Source organism: Eptatretus burgeri, chromosome 2 (assembly GCF_056783735.1).
Source record: "Eptatretus burgeri isolate ZD-2024b chromosome 2, Ebu_testis_v1, whole genome shotgun sequence".
NCBI lineage: Eukaryota > Metazoa > Chordata > Myxini > Myxiniformes > Myxinidae > Eptatretus > Eptatretus burgeri.
Window position 1 is genome coordinate 45,605,715 of NC_140962.1, and position 23,102 is coordinate 45,628,816.

Consider the following 23,102-nt stretch of genomic DNA (forward strand, 5'->3'; position numbering starts at 1 on the left):
CTGCTCAAAAAAAAACATTAAACTGTTTTAAAAAATCATAATTCGTTGAGTTGTTTTTTAAAAAAAAAAATGTGTAAAAATGATTAATGATCTTGGGATTAGAGTTTGGTTTGGGTTTGGGATATGAAGGTGAGGGTTTGGCTTTTAGGTGTGAAGGTTAAGGCCCGGTCACACCTTGACGTTTTAGCCAACGTATGCCGATTTTTGATTTTTTTTTTTTCTAAAACGCTGGCACACGTTGAACACGTTATGGGTAAGTTTTGATAACATTGAGAGCACGCTGAAAAACACTGCCATACGTCGTTGTACGTTGGCTTTAAACGTTGTACTTTTTGATTTCCTCAAATTTTTCATGCTTGAAATTTCACGACGTATGCCGGCGTATGACTCACACGTTCCGCTACGCTGGCCACAAGTTGTATGCACGGTCTGTGATCGTTGACAGACATCATAACATGCTACTTGTAAGTTAATCATAAGTTGAGACACGCCGAGGTAATGTTTAGCGTACCCGAAACTTATTTCTAACCTATGATTAACGTGTTGTTGGCACGTTACGCGATCGTTGCCACACATCGACAGACGTTACTTTTAAGTTACTCATCGGCTGAAAGACGTCGGTATAATGGATCGTCCTTGCGTCAGCGTCCACGGCCACGGCCAAGACACTTATTTGTAGCATTCTTCAAACTTTTCTTCGGCATGACGAGGATGTTCACACTTCGATGTCTAGCTTGGCTATGATTCCAATTGTCCATCGGCAGCGTCTATTTAAAATAGTCGAGTTTGAGCGTTTTAACACGTTCAGAAGAAACGCTTCAAATTTCAAAAACCCAGCGTCAAAAAACAAAAGCGAGTGACAGCAATTTAAATCGTTCATTGTAAACAATGAAAATAGTTGAGTGGTACCGTTTAAAAGTCGTTGAGTGTAAAAAAAATCCAATTGTTGAGCGCAAGCGTCTACTTTCAATAGTGGAGATGCAGCCATTTAAATCGTTGAGTTGCAGCCTATGAATAGCAAACCCCACGTCACCGGCAAAGATAAACTGCCGCTCGATATGGATAAGTTAGGCTATCGTTGGGCATAGTTTGTGAACGCCGGCTACACGATAATTATTCGTTGGTATACCGTATCTATAAGTAATCAAAGCGCTCTATGCACATTATTAGTTCATTGTGCATTTGTCCAACCCGTTGTGAATAGACCTAAATCGTAAAAACAAGCTATAGCTCATTGTTGAAAAAGCTCCATAAAAAATTAGTCGCGAAGAACTTCGAACAATGGTGAAAAGATGTCTCCTACCCGTGGACATGCGGATGCAAGGACTATCCATCATAAAGGCCCGGTCACACCTTGAAGTTTTAGCCAGCGATGGCAACGTATTAAAATGTATCTAAAACGCTGGCTTACGTTGAACTTTTGATGTTTTTTTTTAAAGATTCGGACGTATTCATAGCGAGTTGGTCTTATGTATAACGCATTGGTAACGGACACATAACGTTTCGTTGTGTTGTCGATAACTTATACCAACGAATGCTGAACCTGTTGTCGGCCTACACAACCGATGCCCAACGATAGTCTAACTCAGGCATAGCGCGTTGCACGCATCGCCGACGTTGTCGTGACGTAGCCTATTAAAAGGCTGACGCACAACGATTCGAATCATAACTGCCGTAGATATGGAAGTGTCAACATCGCGGTCACACCTTGGCGATCTTGCCAGCGTATGCCGACCTAAGAAAAATGTGTCTAAAACATTGGGTCACGTCAAATACGGTATGAGTAAGTTTGGTATACGTGAGTAGAACGCTAAAGTACGCTATCATACGTCGTAGTAAGTAGAGTACGTCAAGAAATTTTAAACATGTTCAAATTTTTATGACGTACTCGGCGTATGACACACGTTCCGCATGCGATGGGGATAAGTTTTACACACGATATGTGGACGCTTACACACGTCCACAAAGGCTACTTATAAGCTACTCATAAGTCGAAACACGTCGCGGTAATGTCTTTTTTACGCGAAACTTATTTCTAACTTATGTTTGACGTGCTTTGAACCAATTCTTTACGTAGTCCCAACACACATCGACGTATGTAGACGTATTCCAATGACGTCTTCCGGTCGACAAAAAAAAAAAATTAACGTGTTTCTAGCTTACAACTGCCATATAAAGACGTGTTCCCAGCGGTTTTGGGAATTGGTATATAAAAATGCTGCTCATAAAAGGGGAACCCAACAGTGTTTTCGAGTCCTTTTTGAGTCGATGTCCATGTCAGCAGTAACAGTATCAGTATTAGTATCAGTATCAGTATTAGTATTAGTATTAGTAGTAGTTTGTTCATGTTGGCAGTAGCAGGTGAGTGTGAGGGGGAGGGTGTGGGTTATGATGAATCGTCGTTGCGTCCGCGTGTCCACGGGTAGGAGACATCTTTTCACCATTGTTCGAAGTTCTTCGCGGCTAATTTTTTTTGGGGCTTTTTCAACAATGAGCTATAGCTTGTTTTTACGATTTAGGTCTATTCACAACGGGTTGGACAAATGCACAATGAACTAATAATGTGCATAGAGCGCTTTGATTAATTATAGATACGATATACCAACGAATAATTATCGTGAAGCCGGCGTTCATAAACTATGTCCAACGATAGCCTAACTTATCCATATCGTGCGGCAGTTTATCTTTGCCGGTGACGTGGGGTTTGCTATTCATAGGCTGCCACTCAACGATTTAAATGGCTGCATCTCCACTATTGAAAGTAGATGCTTGCGCTCAACAATTGGATTTTTTTGACACTCAACGACTTTTAAACGGAACCACTCAGCTATTTTCATTGTTTACAATGAACGATTTAAATTGCTGTCACTCGCCTTTGTTTTTTGACGCCGGGGTTTGGAAATTTGAGGCGTTTCTTCTGAACGTGTTAAAACGCTCAAACTCGACTATTTTAAATAGACGCTGCCGATGGACAATTGGAATCATAGCCAAGCTAGACATCGAAGTGTGAACATCCTCGTCATGCCGAAGAAAAGTTTGAAGAATGCTACAAATAAGTGTCCTGGCCGTGGCCGTGGACACTGACGCAAGGACGATCCATTATACCGACGTCTTTCAGCCGATGAGTAACTTAAAAGTAACGTCTGTCGACGTGTGGCAACGATCGCGTAACGTGCCAACAACACGTTAATCATAGGTTAGAAATAAGTTTCGGGTACGCTAAACATTACCTCGGCGTGTCTCAACTTATGATTAACTTACAAGTAGCATGTGTTGACGTCTGTCAATGATCGCAGACCGTGCATACAACTTGTGGCCAGCGTAGCGGAACGTGTGAGTCATACGCCGGCATACGTCGTGAAATTTCAAGCATGAAAAAATTTGATGACAACCAGAAAGTACAACGTTTAAAGCCAACATACAACGACGTATGGCAGTGTTTTTCAGCGTGCTCTCAATGTTATCAAAACTTACCCATAACGTATTCAACGTGTGCCAGCGTTTTAGAAAAAAAATTCAAAAATCGGCATACGTTGGCTGAAACGTCAAGGTGTGACCGGGCCTTAACCCACACCCTCCCCCTCACACTCACCAACTACTGCCAACATGAACAAACTACTACTAAAACTAAAACTAATACTAATACTGATACTGTTACTGATACTGTTACTGCTGACATGGACATCGACTCAAAAAGGACTCGAAAACACTGTTGGGTTCCCCTTTTATGAGCAGCATTTTTATATACCAATTCCCAAAACCGCTGGGAACACCTCTTTATATGGCAGTTGTAACCTAGAAACACGTTAATTAATTTTTTTTTTGTCGACTGGAAGACGTCATTGGAATACGTCTACATACGTCGATGTGTGTTGGGACTACGTAAAGAATTGGTTCAAAGCACGTCAAACATAAGTTAGAAATAAGTTTCGCGTAAAAAAGACATTACCGCGACGTGTTTCGACTTATGAGTAGCTTATAAGTAGCCTTTGTGGTTGTGTGTAAGCGTCCACATATCGTGTGTAAAACTTATCCCCATCGCATGCGGAACGTGTGTCATACGCCGAGTACGTCGTAAAATTTTGAACATGTTTAAAATTTCTTGACGTACTCTACTTACTACGACGTATGATAGCGTACTTTAGCGTTCTACTCACATATACCAAACTTACTCATACCGTATTTGACGTGCCCCAACGTTTTAGACACATTTTTCTTAGGTCGGCATACGCTGGCAAGATCGCCAAGGTGTGACCGCGATGTTGACACTTCCATATCTACGGCAGTTATGATTCGAATCATTGTGCGTCAGCCTTTTAATAGGCTACGTCACGACATCATCGGCGATGCGTGCAACGCGCTATGCCTAAGTTAGACTATCGTTGGGCATCGGTTGTGTAGGCCGACAACAGGTTCAGCATTCGTTGGTATAAGTTATCTATAACACAACGAAACGTTCTGTGTCCGTTACCAATGAGTTATATATCAGACCAAGTCACTATGAATACGTCCGAATCTTTAAAAAAAAAACATCAAAAGTTCAACGTTATCCAACGTTTTAGATACATTTTAATACGTTGCCATCGCTGGCTAAAACTTCAAGGTGTGACCGGGCCTTTAGGGTTTGGATTTGGGTTTTAAGTGTGAAGGTTCGGGTTTGGCTTTTAAGTGTGAAGGTTAAGGTTGGGTTTGGGTTTGGGTTTGGCGAATGAAGGTTGTGGTTTGGGTTTTCATGTGAGGGTGAGGGTTGGATTTGGGGTGTTCCGGTTTGGTTTTTATCCCCCGCCGCATAGCAGAAGGGCGATATTGTTGTCTCCCGGGTCGTCCAGCTGTCCGTCCGTCCGTCCGGGCGTCAACATTTATAGCTGTGAGTGCGACAACTCCAAAACTCTTCGCCATATCGATTTGAAATTTGAGTTACACATGTATCACTTGAAAAGGAAGAACCCCATTGATTTTGGGCGTGGCCGGAGCCAAGATGGCCGACTGGGGTGACCATCTTGAAAAATATTTTTTCGTAATAAATGGAAAACCGCTTATCTGATTTCAATTATTTTTGGTTACTACATTCCTCACCCCTGGGGAACTTTTTCGGGATGATGACCAAATGGCGTCTTGTTTCCAACTCAACTCCCTCATTATCTGGAATATGTATGACCTTCTCATTCAATGGTGGGGGATTCCCCATCTCTGATGGTATATATCATGTGAGGTTAGGGTTTGGGTTTAATGTGTGAGGGTTTAAAAAAGAAAAACATTTGTATTCCTTGTCGAGGCTCGTATGAGAGCGAAAACATAACACTCAGCAAGGGGGAGTGATGAGACAAGAGGAGTGGGAGTGGGAAGGACAAAGCAGTGGGGAACAGAGACATGAGGGGATCTGTGGAAGGGAGATGAATGGGGCAGGGAACATGGGGAATACAAGATGGACATTACAGGGACTTTCAGGAAGGAAAGCAGGGAATTTGAAGGAGTTTGGCTTGGGTGGATTATCGGGGGTAGAAAATATCGAGGATTTGGATGGGGGACGAGAAGAGGTGGTGTTGAACAGCTGTTTTGAAGGCCTGGAGGGAAGAATGGGATTGAACAGAGTGAAGGAATGTATTTCCAAGGTGTGGAAAAAATAGGAATGAAAGAGTGAAGGTGAGCAGTGATTCGTGATTTTGGTGGTTTTACCAGAAGGGAGTTGATGGCGGACTGAGAGCGCCCTGCGGAAATGTGGTGGGGACAAATCACAGTGGGAGCAGGGGGGGGAGGGTGAGGCTGGAGAGGAGACGGTAGAAGACAGAAAGACCACAGACCAGCCTGCGGTGAGAGAGTGAGAGGCCCAAAGACTCAGCCTCATCGCAGGAGATACCAATGATCGGAAATGTCTGGGTTTCCACAGCGTGAAGCCGAGAAAGGTGGGAGGCAGTAGCACCAGCCTTGAGGAGAGAGCAGTACTACATCAGGTTGCGGACGACAACTTTGTTGGTGGTCAGGAGATCAGGTGGGCCAAGGAAGGACTTTGCACGACGGAGGATTCCCAGTCGGTGACTGGCTTTGGAGGCGAGGTTTGAAATGTGGCTTCCCAGGAAAGGTCATGGCAGATAGTGAGACCCAGAAGCTTGAAAGAAAGGACTTCTTCCAGAGGATTGTTGAGAAAGTGGATGGGGGTGGTTTCTAAATGGTCCTTTCAGAGAGACAGAGAAAGAGAGTGTGTGATTTGTCCAGGATGAAATACATGTTCCCCGTGTTGGACCAGTTTGTGATTTTACCCAGATCTGCAGTGAGCGAAGAAGCTGCTGCATGCCGATCAGAGGGATGACATGGTATGGCAGAGGGCGGAGCCATCAGAAAAGAGATGAAGAGGATGTTCCAGAGAGTCACAGAGATCATTGATGAAAACCAGAAAAAGAACAGGGCCCAGAACGCTACCTTGAGGAACTCCAGCCTGTACAGGAAGAGGGGATGAAAGAACTCCATTTCAGGCCACACGTTGACTGCGATAGGAGAGGAAGTCTGTGAGCCAAGAGTGCAGATGGCCTTGGATACCACAGGAAGAGAGTTTGGTGAGCAGGGCAGGGTGCCAGACCGTGTCAAATGCACGCGATATGTCTCGGGATATGGTTCTGATTTCATGTCCGGCATTGAGGACCTCCATCCATTGTTGGGCGAGCAGAGGCAGCATATCCAGGGTCGGGTGACCTGGTATGAAACCAAATTGAAGATCGCAAATCAAGCCATTGGAGAAGAGGAAGGATTTAATGTCTGAAGCGATGATGGATTCCATAACCTTGCTGATGATTGGCAGAAGGCTGATTGGTCTGTAGTTGAAGGGATCTGTTTTTGCACATTTTTTATGCAGGGAAGGAATGTTTACTGATATCCAAGCAGATGGCAGATGATGTTGGGTAAATGAGAGGGTGAATAAAACAGAGAGAGTGTGAGCAAGAGCAGAAGAGCAGGTTTTAGGACAAGTGGGCTGATGCGGTCTGGACTGGTTGCAGAATCTGAGTTGAGGTTTGACACCAAGCTCTCCACCTTGTTACGATAAAAGGACACAGAGTCCAGGGACAGTTGGGTGTGACTGGGTAAGGTGGGAAGAGAAAGCGATTGGTTTTGCACACAAGATTGAGCTGCAAACACCGAGTTTAGGCATTCAGCCTTTTCACGTGCGGTGTCAGCAGTGCAGCCATTTGAGGTAAGGGAGGGGATGGAGGGGGAACATACACCACAAACAGATTTGATTAGACACCAACACGATTTTTGAGGAGGGAGAGAGGTTTGAAAGTTCGGACTAAAGCTTTCAAAGATGATGTTTTCTGGCTCTCCTGAGAGGAGATACACACTTGTTCCAAGCTTAATGGAAGGAACTGAGATTACCCTCAGTTGGCTTTGCTTTCCATGAGGCAAACACAAGTTGTTTCAGGACAACTGCCTCACCACAAGCTTCAGTGAACCAAGAGCGAGAGGAAGGGTCGGACAACTGAAGACGACAGGGAATAAATCTGTGCATGAGCGAGAGCAAGTTTCTTTGAAAGAATTCCCAGGATGACTTGATGTTGGAGAAAGTTGCGATAGGAGACCAATCTGCAAGTTTGATGGCTGCTTGGAGATCCTGCCACTCAGCTTGAATGAAATGCCAGACTCGACGGCGGTGAGGTGGTTCCCTGATAATAAATAGCCAGAGAGATGTCCACTTTGACAACGACGTGGTCAGAAGAACTGATTGAGGAATTTCGAAAGAAATAATTCAGGATTTTTGAAATCTCACCCAAGTTGTTGACCTTTGGCTTTCGCTGACCTTTTGGTCCATGGTGACCAAAAATAATTCACAGTTTGAATTCATTGACCTGAAATATATATCTTTTTCAAGTCAATCAGATGAAAATCGCGGATTTTAGAAATACCAGCTTTGTTGTTGACCTTGGGCCTATGCTGACCTTTTGGTCCATGTTGACCTCAAAAATAATTGGTTGGTTGAATTAATTAACCTGAAATATAAATCCTCTTCAAATTTTAAGTCGATCAGATGAAAATTGAGGATTTTAGAAATCTCACCAATGTTGTTGACCTTATGAACTTTTGACCTCAAAAACAATCGGCTTCATCCTTATGACAAACTCTACCAAGTGTTGAAGCTTCGTGAAGATCGGCTTAAAATTGTGACCTGAAGGCAATAAAGAAACAAACAGACAGAACAACAATATTGACGAACCAATTTATTTGAAGAATCTTAGATTTTGCACGTAACAAACAAACAGACAGAAAGAGGTGAAAACAAAACCTCCTTCGCCTTTGGTTGTGGGGTAAATGAAAGGAATGAAATGGTTGCAAGTCCAGCATGACCCATGAGGGTAAGAAAACTACCTGCTCGGTGAGATACTCATTCTTCGAACGCTGATTTTGAGAGATATTCAGATTCGTGTGAGAACAGCAAAGAAAATGTAAAATGCTCATACATCTACACGTGTGTGTGTGTCTTCTCCATAACTCGAAAATAATAAAACCCAGCATCATGAAACTGTGCATGCATACAAAGTGAACTCCAAGGAAGTGCAGGAGTGAAAAGTGGTTGTTTCGTTTCATGTAAACACCCCTTTTGAAGATAATTAATTAATGGCCTTTTGAAATTATACCCTTCATCAGGCGATGCTCGGCCACCTCACTGTGGGGAAAAAGGCGTTTCCTTGGTAACCTCGCTGGGGTAAGAAGCCGCCATGTTTGTGGCCTGCTCAACCACACACTGACTTGGAACAGCCCGCAACGATTTCTTTACGACAAAGATTTTTCTTTCACTTTCCTCACTCATGTTATCGAATACCTGTTCATCACAGGTACAAATCACCATGTACATCACTTTTGTAAGTGCACTCGTTTTCACATTTGGAGCTTGGGGTGATTTCATGCATTATATGATACGATTTTCCATGATCTCCTCTCACAGCCTAATAAAAGTACATCATCAAAATATTATTTCGGTTTTAAGGATCGGATATCGTTCCGACTAAATAAGTGTTGAAATCTGTTGTGAAATCTGATAATTTAAAGAAATAGTCTTATAACTAAGCCGATATACCTATTCACTTTAAGCAAGCAAGGCTATGTTCCCTCGAAAAGCGATACACAGGAAAATGTGAAATTTCCAAATCATTAAACTTTTCTTTTTATCCTGTTTGGAGAATTATATTGTGTGAACAAAAATACAGGAACGTGCCAAAATTGACCAGCTTCATTGAGCTTTATGATTCAATACATTCACTGCTCGACCTCACGTTGTCGGCATTGAACATGTCCGTGCTGCGTCACGCATGAATCAGAAGGTCGTGGTGTTCATCTCCGATGTTCGTCTTGTTCACGACGTTGTGAGTTCCGGGTTTACCACGCACAATGGTCACTTTGTTACGGCCTCGCCGATGGCTGTCCCGGCAATGAAAATAATCGTCTCTAACGTGCCTCATTTCGTGTCGAATCAACAACTTGTCTCTGTGTTGTCTCGTTACCGGAAAATTGTGTCAAAGATCTCGATGATCCCCCTCCGTTGCCGCCATGACAAGGCAAAGCACGTGATGAGCTTTCGGCGGCAACTTTACATGGTGCTGCCGGACCGTGGGGAGGACACGAGTTTAAAGGTTTAATTTAAGATTAAAATTGATAATTATGATTACCAAGTGTAGGCTTCGTCAGCGACTTTAACATGTTTTCTTTGTGGAGCCTAAGGCCATTTAAAAAGATTTTGTCCGAAAGCTTCTTGTTCGAAGTGTGGGGAATCGGTACATGTTGATGTTAATGGTGAAATGGTTAACGACCCACAACCTCGTCTGGTGGAGGAGGTGATGCCCAGTGAACCCAACGTTCCCGCTCATATTGTTCCCTCACATCGTGAGGACGGTAAGGATGATTTTGTCACTGTTTCAAAAAAATGTAGATCGTCTGCTCCTCGTGACCCCACGAGCTCTCCCAAGGTTGTCGTGCTGGATACGGTTGTTCCGGTAACTGAGGAACCTCATCGGAATGAAAAAAAGGATGGAATGGTTTCCGATAACGAGAATGTATTTCAGAGTGTACAGTGTGGTCCGGGTCCTTCAGATAGAGGTGAAGTGTCTCTTGGTGTTGCTGAACTGTGTGTAGAATGTTGGGAAGTATCAGCGCTCGGTTTTCCTGAGACAGAATAAAATAATGTTTCAGCTCCATGCGATGTTGCCACCCCAACATCATTCATCAACATTTTCCTGACTTGCTTTCCTTCATGCAGACTGCAAAGGGTATAATTAGGATCTCAAAAGATTTTGAAATAACTAAACCACAAATTCACAGACTGAGGAAGTTTATTACAAAAGCAGCTTTCGAATGTTCTCAACAGCTGCCAAACCCCCCTGATACAGGATGAAAAGGAAGGAAGTGCTTTTTGGCACCTTAAACATGAATGGGGGTTGGTGCTCACCATTTGGGTCGGATCCAAGTTAAAAACTTGTTGCTTCGGAAACATGTGGATGTCTGTTTGTTGCAAGAAACGCACACAACAGAGACTTCACAGTCTGACTGGCTCTGCCTTAACAAGGGGCTTTCTTTCTTCAGTAATTTGTCTTCTGTCTCGGCGGGTGTTGCCTTTATGCTTCGTCCAGGTTTTGTTCCTGACTTGTATCGTTTCCTTGAAATAGTTAAAGGACACTTGGCATCATTGGAGTTCATGTATCAAGGATTTAACCTCACCTTACTTAATATCTATGCTCCACGTAAAAGCGGGGCTCATAAAGTTTTTTTTTTTTTTTTTTTTTGCACATCTGGCTGATGACTTCCATACTTTTGTCTTTGATCACTGAATTTGTATCGGTGGAGATTTCAATTGCACGTTTGAACCTAATTTAGACAGGAATACACCAGAACAACATCCTCAATATCATAAACACATATCTTGTTGTTTTTCATCACTTGGTCTTCTTGATGCTTGGTGCATGCAGCACCGTACAGCATCTCGGTGTGCATTGTGCCGGTGTGCTCACGTGCTGATAACACTTGCAAGGCTGGATAGATGGTACATTAACTCTACTTTTAGAAATGTCCTCATGTCTTGTAACATCTTTCCTTCCATTTTCTCTTATCATCACTTGGTAGTGCTTGGTTTCTCCTCTTCTGAGTTATCGCAAAAAAAGTGCGTATTGGACCTTGAATACCAGCCTGTTGGAGGATGTTATTTTTACTGATGCTTTTCATAGGTTTTGGGAAAAACTTATCCAAAGCAAACCTTCCTCTGCTTCTATCCAGTTATGGTGGGACAACGCGAAAGCTCAAATTCGTGTTTTCTGTCAATGTTATCGGTCCTCTTTACGAGCAAGAGTAAAATTGCTGTTTCACTCTTGGAAACTGAGATTTTGCAGTTGGAGGAAGACTTGGCTAAAGCTCAAAATGACAGAAAGCTTCGGCTATTATTCGAAAAAAGAGCTTTACTCAGAGAATTGATTCATGAAAAAGTCATGGGGATGTCAGTTCGACTCGGAATCCAAAATGTGAAGTTTTCTGACACCCCAAATACAAGGTTTTTCCAGTTAGAAGGGGTAAAGAAATCCCAAAGACAGATTTTCTCCTTGTTGGATGCTCAAGTCACTATTACACAAAATGAAAGTGATGTTAGAAGACTTGTGAAAAATTATTTTTCTGATTTATTTGCTAATGAATCTGTTTAAACATTGTGTTGATGAGATGACAAATCATGTTCCTTCGTTGAGTTGTGTTCAGCGTCAAGCTCTTGAAAAACCGCTTTCCCTGGAGAAACTCAACATGGCTCTGAACAGCTTTGAATGTGGAAAAGCCCCTGGAATCGACGGACTTCCAGTGGAATTTTTTTCACCATTTTGGGACATCTTAGGTTCAGAAGTACTGTTGGTTCTGCAAGAAAGTTTACTTTCTGGCAGACTGCCTCTCAGCTGTCGAAGAGCGCTGGTTTGTCTTCTCCCAAAAAGCGACGATCTCCGTCAAATCAAGAACTGGCGCCCCATCTCATTACAATGTTCTGCCCACAAACTCTTTTCCAAATTGTTGGCCAATCGGCTAAAAGTTGTCGTCGGGACTCTCGTTTATCATGACCAGAGCTACTGTGTTCCAGGGAGATCAAACCCTGACAACATCTTTTTAGTTAGAAATTTGATTGATTGTGGTCTGAAGGATGAAGGGGGGGGGGGTTGGTTTGATTTTCCTTGATGTCAAAAAGGCTTTTAATTGCATTGATCACTTTTATATGTTTCATGTGTTGCAAAAGTTTGGTCTGGGTGAAAGGTTCATTAGTTTTGTTAAGTTGTGATACAACAATATGTCTAGTTTGTGTCAGGTAAACGATGGTCTCTGCTCTCCCATTCAGGTTCAGAGGGGTGCTCGGCAAGGTTGTCCATTGTCAGGTTTACTGTTTAGCCTTTCTCTTGAGCCATTAATTAATCTTAGGAACTCTCTTTCTGGCTTTGTACAGTCACCAGAAGAACACCCTATCGTTGTGTCTCCATATGCTGATGATATCTGTATAGTAATTAAAAATGATCAGGATCGAACCACTCTTCTTGGATCTTTACATAAGTTTCATCTTGCTTCACATTTGTAGTGTAATTGGCAAAAGAGTCAAGCTCTGTGGGTGTCCTCAGCTCAATGTACATCCGGTGGGCTTCCCTTCGTGCCACCTCAGTCTCTTCCAAAAGATCTAAAGTGGACGAGAGAGGGGGTGAAATACTAAGGTGGTTATCTTGGCCCTCACCAGTACTCCCTTATTAACTGGGAAGGAGTGGTAGATCACGTAACCAAACGTCTCAACAAATGGAAAAGGTTCCTACCGCAAATGTCTTTCAGAGGTCGTTTACTAATAATTAACACTTTAGCTACCTCTGTCTTGTGGCACAAATTCATCTGTTTACAGCCACCACACAGCTTGCTGAAAGAGAATCAACAGATACTGGTTAATTTTTTCTGGAATGGTTATCATTGGTTGCGGTCAGATTTACTCTGTCGCTCCTTGTCTGATGGTGGCCAAGGGCTCATTGACGTAAAGTGTCGTGTGATGGCCTTTCGGCTGAAGTCGATACAACGAGCGATCAATGTGGAAAAACGGCCCTGGTGCCCCGGAGCACAACGAATATTGAGACAAGCTGGATTGCTCGGCTACGGCCTTGAGTTCGGAATTTAGTCAAAAAAGATTGACACATCTCACCTTCCTCTGTTTTACCAGAGTCTGTTGAATGCTTGGCAAGCAGTAGTGGTGACCCGCCAGAGGGATTTGTATGACAACAAAATGTTTGTGGGAGAACCTCTATTCCTCAACCCACTCTTTCCCAATGTTCCCAAAAGCCATTGCTTTTTACAAAACTTCATTTCAGCTGGAATCAAAAATGTTTGGCATCTTCGCGACGCATCCAATTGTTGCTCGAAGTCTGTTTAAGAAATTGCTGAAATCACTGGCACCAGGTCGTTAAGAGCTGTCGGGAAAGTAGTTGTCGATGTCATCCGTACATCTTTTAACCTTGGGTTGCAGTGGAGTACGGAGGTCCAATGGACACCCCATAAGCCTTCACTTTCGAGCTTACTTGTCCAATTCGCTGGGGTTACTCCATCTCCAGTCAGTATTGCTTCCTGTTTATTTAGTAATCTTGACAGTCAATCAATTTATCGTTTTTGTCTTTCTGTTATTATTATAAATACCTCTGCAGTTTGAGTAATGAGATGGAAAACGCTTTTGACATATGCCACCCCTTCTGAACCTGCATGGGAATCGATGTATTGCACACCAAAAACAAAAAGATCAGGTGACTTGCAATGGAGACTTGCTCACTCAGGCCCCCCCTAACAAACGGATGCCAACGTTGTCAGACGGAATGAAAACCCGTCATTCTTGTTACAAAAACAGCTAAAATTGATGAAAAAGTGGCCGAAATTGAAACCAACACAGTAATTACGGTCGCAATAGCAAATATAACCGAAACCAACACGTTTATTCTACACACAAGAATGTTCGTGACGGACACAAGAACGGTCAATCCCGAAATAGATTGGTGGGGAACGGAAGCAAGATTGGTTATTTCTGTCGCGAAACGTCCGAGAGCGAAACAAAAGCGGTTCATTCCTGTTACTGTAGTGCGAACAAGATGGCGGATGCAGTAGAACGACCTGTTACGGAATGTAAATTTTTAGTGCTTGTGCCTCGAACATAAATGTAATGTAGATAATATATAGTGGGTAGTACCTGATGTAGTTTTAACAATTTATTAAAACCGGATTTTGTTGTGATGATAATGTTTGGTTTGCCTGTATTTCGAGCCCCCGAGTGAAGGATCGCGAGTTGTGTATGCCCAGTTCAACATAGGGGATCGTATATGGGATCTTTTTACAGTTTTTACTTCATATTAACTTTGTTATTTTCTTGGAATTCGCAATTTATTATGACTATCAAATTTCACCTCGTGTAAATATAAATGATCAATCGTCACTGATCGCTGCAGCACGGGTACACGAATTTCACGAAATGTCAGCCACACATGAAGTCGAGGGCGCATTTATCGCTGCTTGTATAATATCCCGTACCACAAACGGGTTTTCATTAACAGACATGATATATTCAAGGCAGACTACGTTAAAGTTAACTTACCATAACTTCAAGAACTTTTCAAGCCGCCATGTTTTCCACGTTATGGTAACCGGAATTAATCACTTTCGCAACGGAAATAACTGATGTTGCTTCCATTCCCCACCGTTCTATTTCGAGATTGACCGTTCTTGTGTCCGTCACGACCGTTCTTGCGTGTCGAATAAACGTGTTGGTTTCGATTATATTTGCTGTTGCGACCGTAATTCCTGTGTTGGTTTCAATTTCGGCCGCTTTTTCATCAATTTTAGCTGTTTTTGTAACAAGAATGACGGGTTTTCATTCCGTCTGACAATGTTGGCATCCGTTTGTTTGGGGGACCTGTCACTGGTCACTGCCAACAAACACCTTTGTCAACCGAATTGATGTTGCTGTTTCAGTGCTTTGTCCCTTTTGTAACATCACTGAAGATTTGTTCCATGGATATATTGATTGTGTACTATTGTGCCCCATTTTTCTTTTATTGAACGATATATTTCATCGGGTAAATGTCCCCTTTTCACTCCGGTTATTTATTTTTGGCCTCAGAGTCAATTCCGGTACTGAAAAGTTGTTCATGTTTTTGAACTATGTTCTATCGGAGGCAAAGTTAGCGATCTACCTGTCGAGGAAAGCCAAAATGAAAGGCAAACCTTTTGAGCAATGTGACGTGATTTTGCATTTCCAATCCCTGGTTTCAACTCGTTTGAAACTGGAATTTAATTATTACAGAAATAATGAAAATATGAAAACCTTTGTTGAAACTTGGTGTGTTGGTAAAGGCGCTGTCACACGTTGACGATTAAGCCAGCAATGGCAATGTATAAAAGTGTATGCAAAACGTTGGCGTACGCTGAAATTTTGATGTTTTTTTTAAAGTTTTGGTCGTATTCATAACGTGTTGGTCGTATGCATAACATATTAGTAACGGGCACAGAACGTTTCTTTGTCTGATAGATCACTTATACCAACGAATGCTGAGCCTGTTGTCGGCGTTCACAACCTATGCCCAATGATAGTTTAACTTCGGTATAGCACGCTGCACGTATCGCTGGGAATAAGTTGTAGGCACGATATGCGATCGTTGACACACGTCCACACAAGTTCCTTGCAAGTTACTCATAAGTCGAAACACGTCGAGGTAATGTTTAGCATTCCCGAAACTTGTATTCTTTTTTTCTCCTTGGCTCCGTGAAGGCACGTGACGAAATATCTGAAGTTGTTGTTTTTTTTTATTGTTTTTTTTTTAGTCTATCACGTATTTTAAAGCATATTCGGACATTTGCTTTTAAGTTTCGACGTAGACGTGATAATATTCACAGAGGAGGAACTAAGAATAAGACATGAGCAAACTGAAGAGGCAATCGGACGTGACGTAACGGCACGTGACGAAATATAGGAAATTATTGTTGTTTTTGTTTTTTTTTTGAAACGCTGCCAATACGCCATTATACGGAAGCTGTAAATTAGAAACACGTTCAGTAAGTACTATGGAAGTCCGGAAGACGTCAATCAAATACCTCAGTCTGCGTTGGAGGTACTTTACACATCGGTTCAAAGCACGTTACTCAGAGGGAAGAAATAAGTTTTGGGTACGTTAAGCATGACCTCGACGTGTTTGGACTTATGAGTAACTTTCACGTGACGTGCCTCGACGTGTGTCAACGATCGCATAACGTGCTTCGACGTGTGAGCAACGATCGTGCAACGTGCCTACAACACTTTACTCATCGGTTATAAATAAGATTCGGGTATGCTAAACATTACCTCGACGTGTTTCGACTTGTGAGAAGCTTACAAGTAACGTGTGTCAACATGTGTCAACGATCGCAAAACATGCCGACAACTTATGGTCAGCGTAGCGGAACGTGCGAGTCATACGCTGCCATATGTCGTAAAATTTCAAGCATGCTAAAATTTGAGGACAACCGCAAAGTACAACGATGAAAGCCAGCGTAAGGCGATGTTTGGCAGTGTTTTTCAGCGTGCTCTTAATGTATACAAAACTTAACCATAACGTATTCGACGTGTGCCAGCGTTTCAGACAAATTTTTCATAAGTTGTCATACGCTGGCTAAATCGTCAAGGTGTGACAGCGCCTCAAGATGTGCAATGTAAAGGAAAATGTATGAGAAATTTACGTGTCGTGTTTTCTTTCCTTGTGTCCTTGGAATTTTCTTTGTTACCTTCGCAAACTTTGTTGCGAAGGTTATGTTTTGATCGCTGTGTTTTTATTTATTTTTTTGTGAATATGTGTGTTTGTTTGTTTGTTTGTTCTTCGCATAACTCCAAAAGTATTGAACTGAATCGCAGCAAATTTGGTGGGATGATTGGTTATTATCCGAGGACCATTTGATTAGATTTTGGGAGCGATCAGGTCAAAGGTCAAGATCAAAGTCATGAAAAGGTCAAAATAGTCTTTTTACCATAGCGCGGTCAATTTGTATCCAATTTGCATGCAACTAATGCCAAAATGTTCAGAATTCAATGCCACATCTTGTGATCTGACATGACACAATGACGTAATAACCTTTATTCGCGGTGGGGAGTCAAAGTTCAGCGGGGGGCACGACATTGCAAAATGTGCGGTTTTAGTCATAACGAGTTCAATTCTTATCCGATTTGCATGAAACCAACACGAAAATATTGACTGTTCTGTTCCCCACATTGTAATACCAATTACAAAATTAAGAGTACAAAGGTCAAGGTCGAGGTCAGGAAAAGCTCAAAATCGTCATTTTGCCAAAGTGCGGTCGATTCTTATCCAATTTGCATGCAACCAATGCCAAAATGTTGTGAATTCAATGCCCAATCTTGTGATATACGATATGACACAGGAAATTTAATGTTTTTCAGCCATCAAAACACATATGAGATGGCAGATGTGGTATGGGATTAAATACCCTCACAATCAACGGTTTCTGGGGGGGGGGGGGCAAAATGTAGTGTTCGCGAAGGTATGCGCTCCACTGAGTGCCCATTCCAGTTTTGAATTGCTTTTTTTGGTGTTTCTCTGACTTTGCTGATTTTCTCTTTGAAACTTGTTTTTGTTTTGTCTCCTTTGGTTTTTTTGTATTTTTATAATAAAAGGAGTCAAAAGTCTCTCTGTCTCTCTCTGTCTCTGTCTGTGGACATATCTGGATGGTGTTTGTCTCTTGATGTGTCTGGGCAGGGTTTTTCTCCGGATGTGTTCAAGCAGTGTTTGTCTCCGTTCGTGTTCAAGCAGTGTTTGTCTCTTTCAGCTTAGCTCGAGAAACGTCTGGAGTTTTTCCCTGGACGCTTCTGGGTGGTAATTATTGCTCCACCGCACGTCTGCCTTCCCTTCCTCTCACATCACACTGTCTTCCCTTCCCCATTACTCCCCGCTCCTCCTCCCTCCTCGCTCCCCCTCCCTCCTCTCTCTCTATCTCTCTCTCTATCTCTCTCTCCTTCTCTCTATCTCTCTCTGTCTCTCTCTGTCTCTCTCTCTCCTACACCCCTCTCCCCCTTTTCCCCCCTCTTTTTCTCCCTCCCCCTTTATTATTCCCATCAGTGAAATGATGGGTGGTATTTTCTTGAACTCCAACATCACGGAAACCACAATCTTAACATTAACAGCTGGATTTCTAAACTCAATCCTAATGCTGGCCTCACCCCTTTAATTTCCCCATCCACACCCTTTATGAGTCTTTCCCTTCCAAACCCCACGAGACAAAAACATTTGTTCTTAAACTCTTTCAATGGAGAGGTTTTATTGTGCAGAAATTAAAAATAAAGTTAATCAGTTGAGACATTTAAAGGACATTACCATAAAACAGACTAAAAGAAAACCACAAGGCTTTTCGTTGTGCTCTCTTCAGGTGAAATTCGCACCAACTGAATGAGGTAAAGAAGAAGAACAGTCGAATAGACACCTATCTACAGTCAATTCTGATTGGACGTTCTCTCTTGATGAGTCATCACCACCCGACGGTCGAGGTGAGAGGAGCCTGTTCAGTGTTCAGCTCTCCAGTTGGAGGTTGCACAGTCTGAGGCAGAGCCCCTGAGGCTGTTTCAGAATCCTCTTCATCAACATCTGTGATCGTGAGACGAGTTCGTGTTCTTATTCTTCTTTGCATAAATTAGCAAAGAGAGTGGACAAAGTCTGTTTGCCGACATAACACAGGGTCCACGGAATAGATAAATGCCACTTCTGGTATTCAAAGATGTGATGTACTTCGTCCTCTCCTCCATATTTGAATGCACATCTTGAACGCAAAGATATGAGGAACAAATCAAAAGATGCGTCTCAAACATGTATCTCACTGTTCGTCCAAGAGTGATTTTCACCTCTCGACATCTGATTCCTGCAGTAAAGAAGGATGTTCTGCCTGCCTCAAAATTTAGCAACATAATTTATGAGTTCAAGTACCGCTGTGATGCTCGGTATGTCGGCAGAACTACCCAGATTCCAACTGTTTGGATTGGACAACATTTGATTGAGAATGCAAACAGTGGTGAACATTATAATGTGGATGCATTCAAGATATTGATGTTGATCATCTCCATAGTGATGGAGCACATACAAATACAAAAAGTGTTTCTTTTATATAATAAGTACAGTGCTGCACAATAAAACCTGTATTTCAAGAGTTTAAGAATGAATGCTTTACTGGTGAGGGGTAAAACGACTTTCAGGCCAACATGTACACAAATATTACAAACCATGATATAATTACATATAATACATGGGATGATGATACAACGAAAACTGAAATGGGTTCGTTTGGAACGCAATGGGGTTACCATGACAACAATGCTTGCAGTGTCACAAAGACAATCGGTGGGATGCATTGTGTGTTCACCTTTTTGAACATTTCGACCATTCTGCCGCATTCGCTGCTACGATGTGGTCGTACCTTGTTGTGCTCTTGAGTTTTTTCAAAGAATTTCAAGAGGATATGTTTCCGTCGCACCTGCAAGTGGGTCCAGGAGTCTGGACTATGAGGAAGTCTTACCAGGTAAGTGGGAAACGAAGAGAAAGACCGTCCCTGATGGACGGAGGATAAAGGTTTAAAGATCCCATTGATGAGAATGAAAAGGAAGTTTAAGGAACGGAGCAGATTGTGATATTCAAGAAATTATGACGGTTTGATTACGATGTGAACAATTGTTCTCTTAAATCTTGTTACAAGGAAACCACACCTGTTCTGGAATGTTTGATCCGTTTACTGGGCCGATGGTCAGAACGTCGTGTTTCAACTTCCGTTTGAAAGGATCCTATTTAAGGATTGTTATGAAGTAAATTGATTCCTGTTTTCATTGAAGTAACATTAATTGATTAAACTTGTTATATCCGTGTCCACAGATCTTTGGGGAAGGTTCCATCTTCGGTCCGATGGACGTTGGACAACTCGTGTCGCTTTGGGGGAGATTTGAGTTTGCTGTTGGGATCATCTCCATGGTGATACTCATCATCAACTCGCTTTGTGCGATTTCTTTATGGATGAACAAACGGTTCCGGTAAAGCTCTTCACAAGTCTTCATTTTATTATTGATCTTCAAATTAAGAACAGCAAATTATGATCCCGATGGACCTCTCTACTGATGAATATGTTGTTGTTGGAGTTTATATCTCTGGTGGTCCTCTGATTGATACATTTGTGCTACACAGAGAAATGTTCTCTCAAACGAAGTTCTGGTTTTTCTTGTGTGTTCACAGAAAGGACAAGAAAGTTGATGGAGAAGATGAACCTGATGGGGAGGATAAAGATGTGGAAGATGATGATGATGATGAGAGATTTGATTCAGAAGACGAGGAATGTGATTGTGATGATGGAGACGACGGATGTGATTGCGACGATGACGACGAATGTGATTGCGACGATGGAGACGACGAATGTGATTGCGACGATGATGATGGATGTGATTGTGACGATGACGATGACGGATGTCATTGTGAGGATGTGGACGATGAATGTCTTTGTTCAAATGACGATTCTAATTGAGGACAGGAACACCAGGTTCGCAGGGGAGGAGGGGGAGAGGCTCTATTTTGTGTTGTACAAATTCCAGGAATCTGATTTCATTTCAGTTGTAGTTTTTCCAAGTAGTTTTCGATCAGATAAGGTCATCAGCACAGTTTACCACCCTCTGGGAGGAACGAGTTTGCATATCACCTGCTGAAAAGAGTAGTCTCTGTTGCAAAAAGACTATTTGGATGTTTGTGTGGTGTGTAAAGGGTTCTTAAGGGGTCGAAGCAGTTCAAACGGTGTAAAGGTCATACGGGCTCTTACAAAAAAAGGGATCAAAATGGATCTATGGGGTCTCAACGGGTTTAAAGGGTCTGCGGGTATAAATGTCAAAGAGATCAAAGGATATATAGGAGTTGAAGGGTCATGTGGGGTCGAAAGGTCTTTAGGGTAAACAGGGTCGAAAGGAGCAACAGCAACAACAGAAGCAGCACGGTGTTGAGGGGCTGTAGGAAAAGCAGAACCCTCATTGTGATCACAGGCTGCAACAGCAACACAAGCAACATGTTACTGAGGGGCTGCAACAGCAACAGCAGAAACATCACGGTGTTGACAGGTCATACCACATGCAGGACCTTCAACAGGTAAGCACTCTTCAATACTTTGGGCAGTTGCGGTGACCACACTCGGTACAAAGACAGCAAACCCCAAGATCAGGACGTTAAACTGAAATACATTTTGCCGCTTGTTCTTTTATAAACATTGCTGTTTGTACTTCCTTCGATGAAGAAGAATGTTCTTAGTTGTGGAGATCATTGTAATTATAACTTTGGTGGGAAGGTAACTTATTAACATGGTCATCGCGATGCAGGTGAAATCACAAGAAGTTTAACTTCCCTCGATTGGATTATTCACCTTTTCGTCCTTACCTGTTCCATCAGTGCATTCCCTTCTGTGCCCTTTCCTGAACAAGTTATCAAACTGATGAAGATATCAATGTATTTATTATTTTATGTTTTTATTGTTTCTTTTCTGAAGACTCCTCAGAAGAGGTGCTCGTTTACTCCCTCCACCCCCTCGAATGAAACCATCTTACCGGTTGGAACGTAAGTTGCCAAGATTCTTGCCTTACATTACAAATTATTCCGAACTTTGTATAAACTGCATGTTCTTCACCCCCATCGTGTCCCTTTCTGTCTGTGTCTCAAAAGTGTTCGGAACAAACGAATGTTTTACTGAACTCTTATCCAGACAAGCACCAAAAATTCATCCAGTTGGTGAAAGTCTGGCATGAGTGTTAATGTATCCGTATATTATTCATTGTGTGCAACTGGATGATCATTAAAATTATTTAAATCGATGAATGTTGGTAAAAAAAAATCGATGCAATTTAATTAATTAATTAAATCGATGAATGTTGGTTATTCAATCGAAGCAGGTTGGATGTCACGTGGCAGATTTCCAGCTTCTTCCTCATTTCCTCATCTGCCGTGACCAAGGCGAGTGGATTCTTCCCGAAACGTCGCCTTTTCCGATGAGTAGTAAGTTCAGATTTTTTCAATTATAAACTTTTCCTGCATTAAAATTTATTGTTTGAAAAACGTTAATTAAAGCCAGTGGGACTTTGTGATGAAGAAAGTGAAGATGTGAAATTGAAAGCAAAAGGAAAGGGAAATTGAACTGAGATGCAGAAAGCAATGGAGAGAATAGTGTTTCCAGGGTTGTGTTAGAAGGTATTAAAATGATGAACATTATGAATGTGGTGATATACAGTGGTTTTCACTTCCTTCAGCTGATGTGTGTGCAGAGACCCAGAAAACAGTTCTGCCTTGATCCAGCATATCAATTCTACCTTGATGATCCAAAACATTCGGGAAAATCAGGAGAAGAGTTCCACCTTGAGGGTGCAAAATATGAGACCGACCTTCCAGACTCGAAAAACGAGTTCCATCTTGGAGACCTTTGGAGTTCTAAACCATCTATCCATGGCATTCTTGGTTGGATGGTACTTGATGAGTGGTAAGTTCAGTTGATTAAAAATTTATGGTTATATATTATTTAATTCGATATTAGACAAGTCATGTATTTATTTATTCTTTTTCAGCAAAATCAAGAAAGTGTTGGGAAGACCTGAGATTTCCTGAGACAAATTTACAATATATCTCTTCCTTTCCACTTTTTCAAACTTGAAACAACTGAAACTTCATTCTTAAGATGGACCTGGAAGGAAAAACCCAAAACTTTGTTGAGTTGAAAAACTGTCTTGACCTTGTATTCTTATTGAACTGTTCAAAAAAAACATTAAACTGTTTTAAAAAATCATAATTCGTTGAGTTGTTTTTTAAAAAAAAAATGTGTAAAAATGATTAATGATCTTGGGATTAGAGTTTGGTTTGGGTTTGGGATATGAAGGTGAGGGTTTGGCTTTTAGGTGTGAAGGTTAAGGCCCGGTCACACCTTGACGTTTTAGCCAACGGATGCCGATTTTTGATTTTTTTTTTTCTAAAACGCTGGCACACGTTGAATACGTTATGGGTAAGTTTTGATAACATTGAGAGCACGCTGAAAAACACTGCCATACGTCGTTGTAAGTT

General features: G+C 42.0%; 1 protein-coding gene across 4 annotated transcripts; it reads left to right on the forward strand.

Annotated features, from left to right (window-relative positions):
• The first annotated feature begins 15,851 nt into the window (after positions 1-15,851).
• On the forward strand, positions 15,852-22,790 carry LOC147031956 (uncharacterized). 4 transcript variants are annotated; one of them, XR_015054991.1, is made up of 5 exons: positions 15,861-20,059; positions 20,259-21,614; positions 21,944-22,049; positions 22,301-22,527; positions 22,613-22,790. XR_015054991.1 is itself a non-coding variant. In XM_085869208.1 (2 exons), exons 1-2 carry the CDS (start codon positions 19,935-19,937, stop codon positions 20,542-20,544), a joined length of 411 nt encoding a protein of 136 aa, XP_085725334.1. In that variant the 5' UTR covers positions 15,852-19,934; the 3' UTR covers positions 20,545-21,937. The 4 variants fall into 4 exon arrangements, 1 of the variants encoding a protein (XP_085725334.1); XR_015054989.1 differs by having other exon boundaries at positions 21,947-22,049; XR_015054990.1 differs by having other exon boundaries at positions 21,947-22,049; positions 22,316-22,527.
• Positions 22,791-23,102: the final 312 nt, after the last annotated feature.

Bases quoted from the DNA above. Each gene is read 5' to 3' on its own strand.
- LOC147031956 (XM_085869208.1), top strand. From the start codon at position 19,935: ATGGACGTTGGACAACTCGTGTCGCTTTGGGGGAGATTTGAGTTTGCT. The intron at 20,060-20,258 runs GTAAAGCTCTTC...GTGTGTTCACAG, and splicing joins TGGATGAACAAACGGTTCCG to AAAGGACAAGAAAGTTGATG.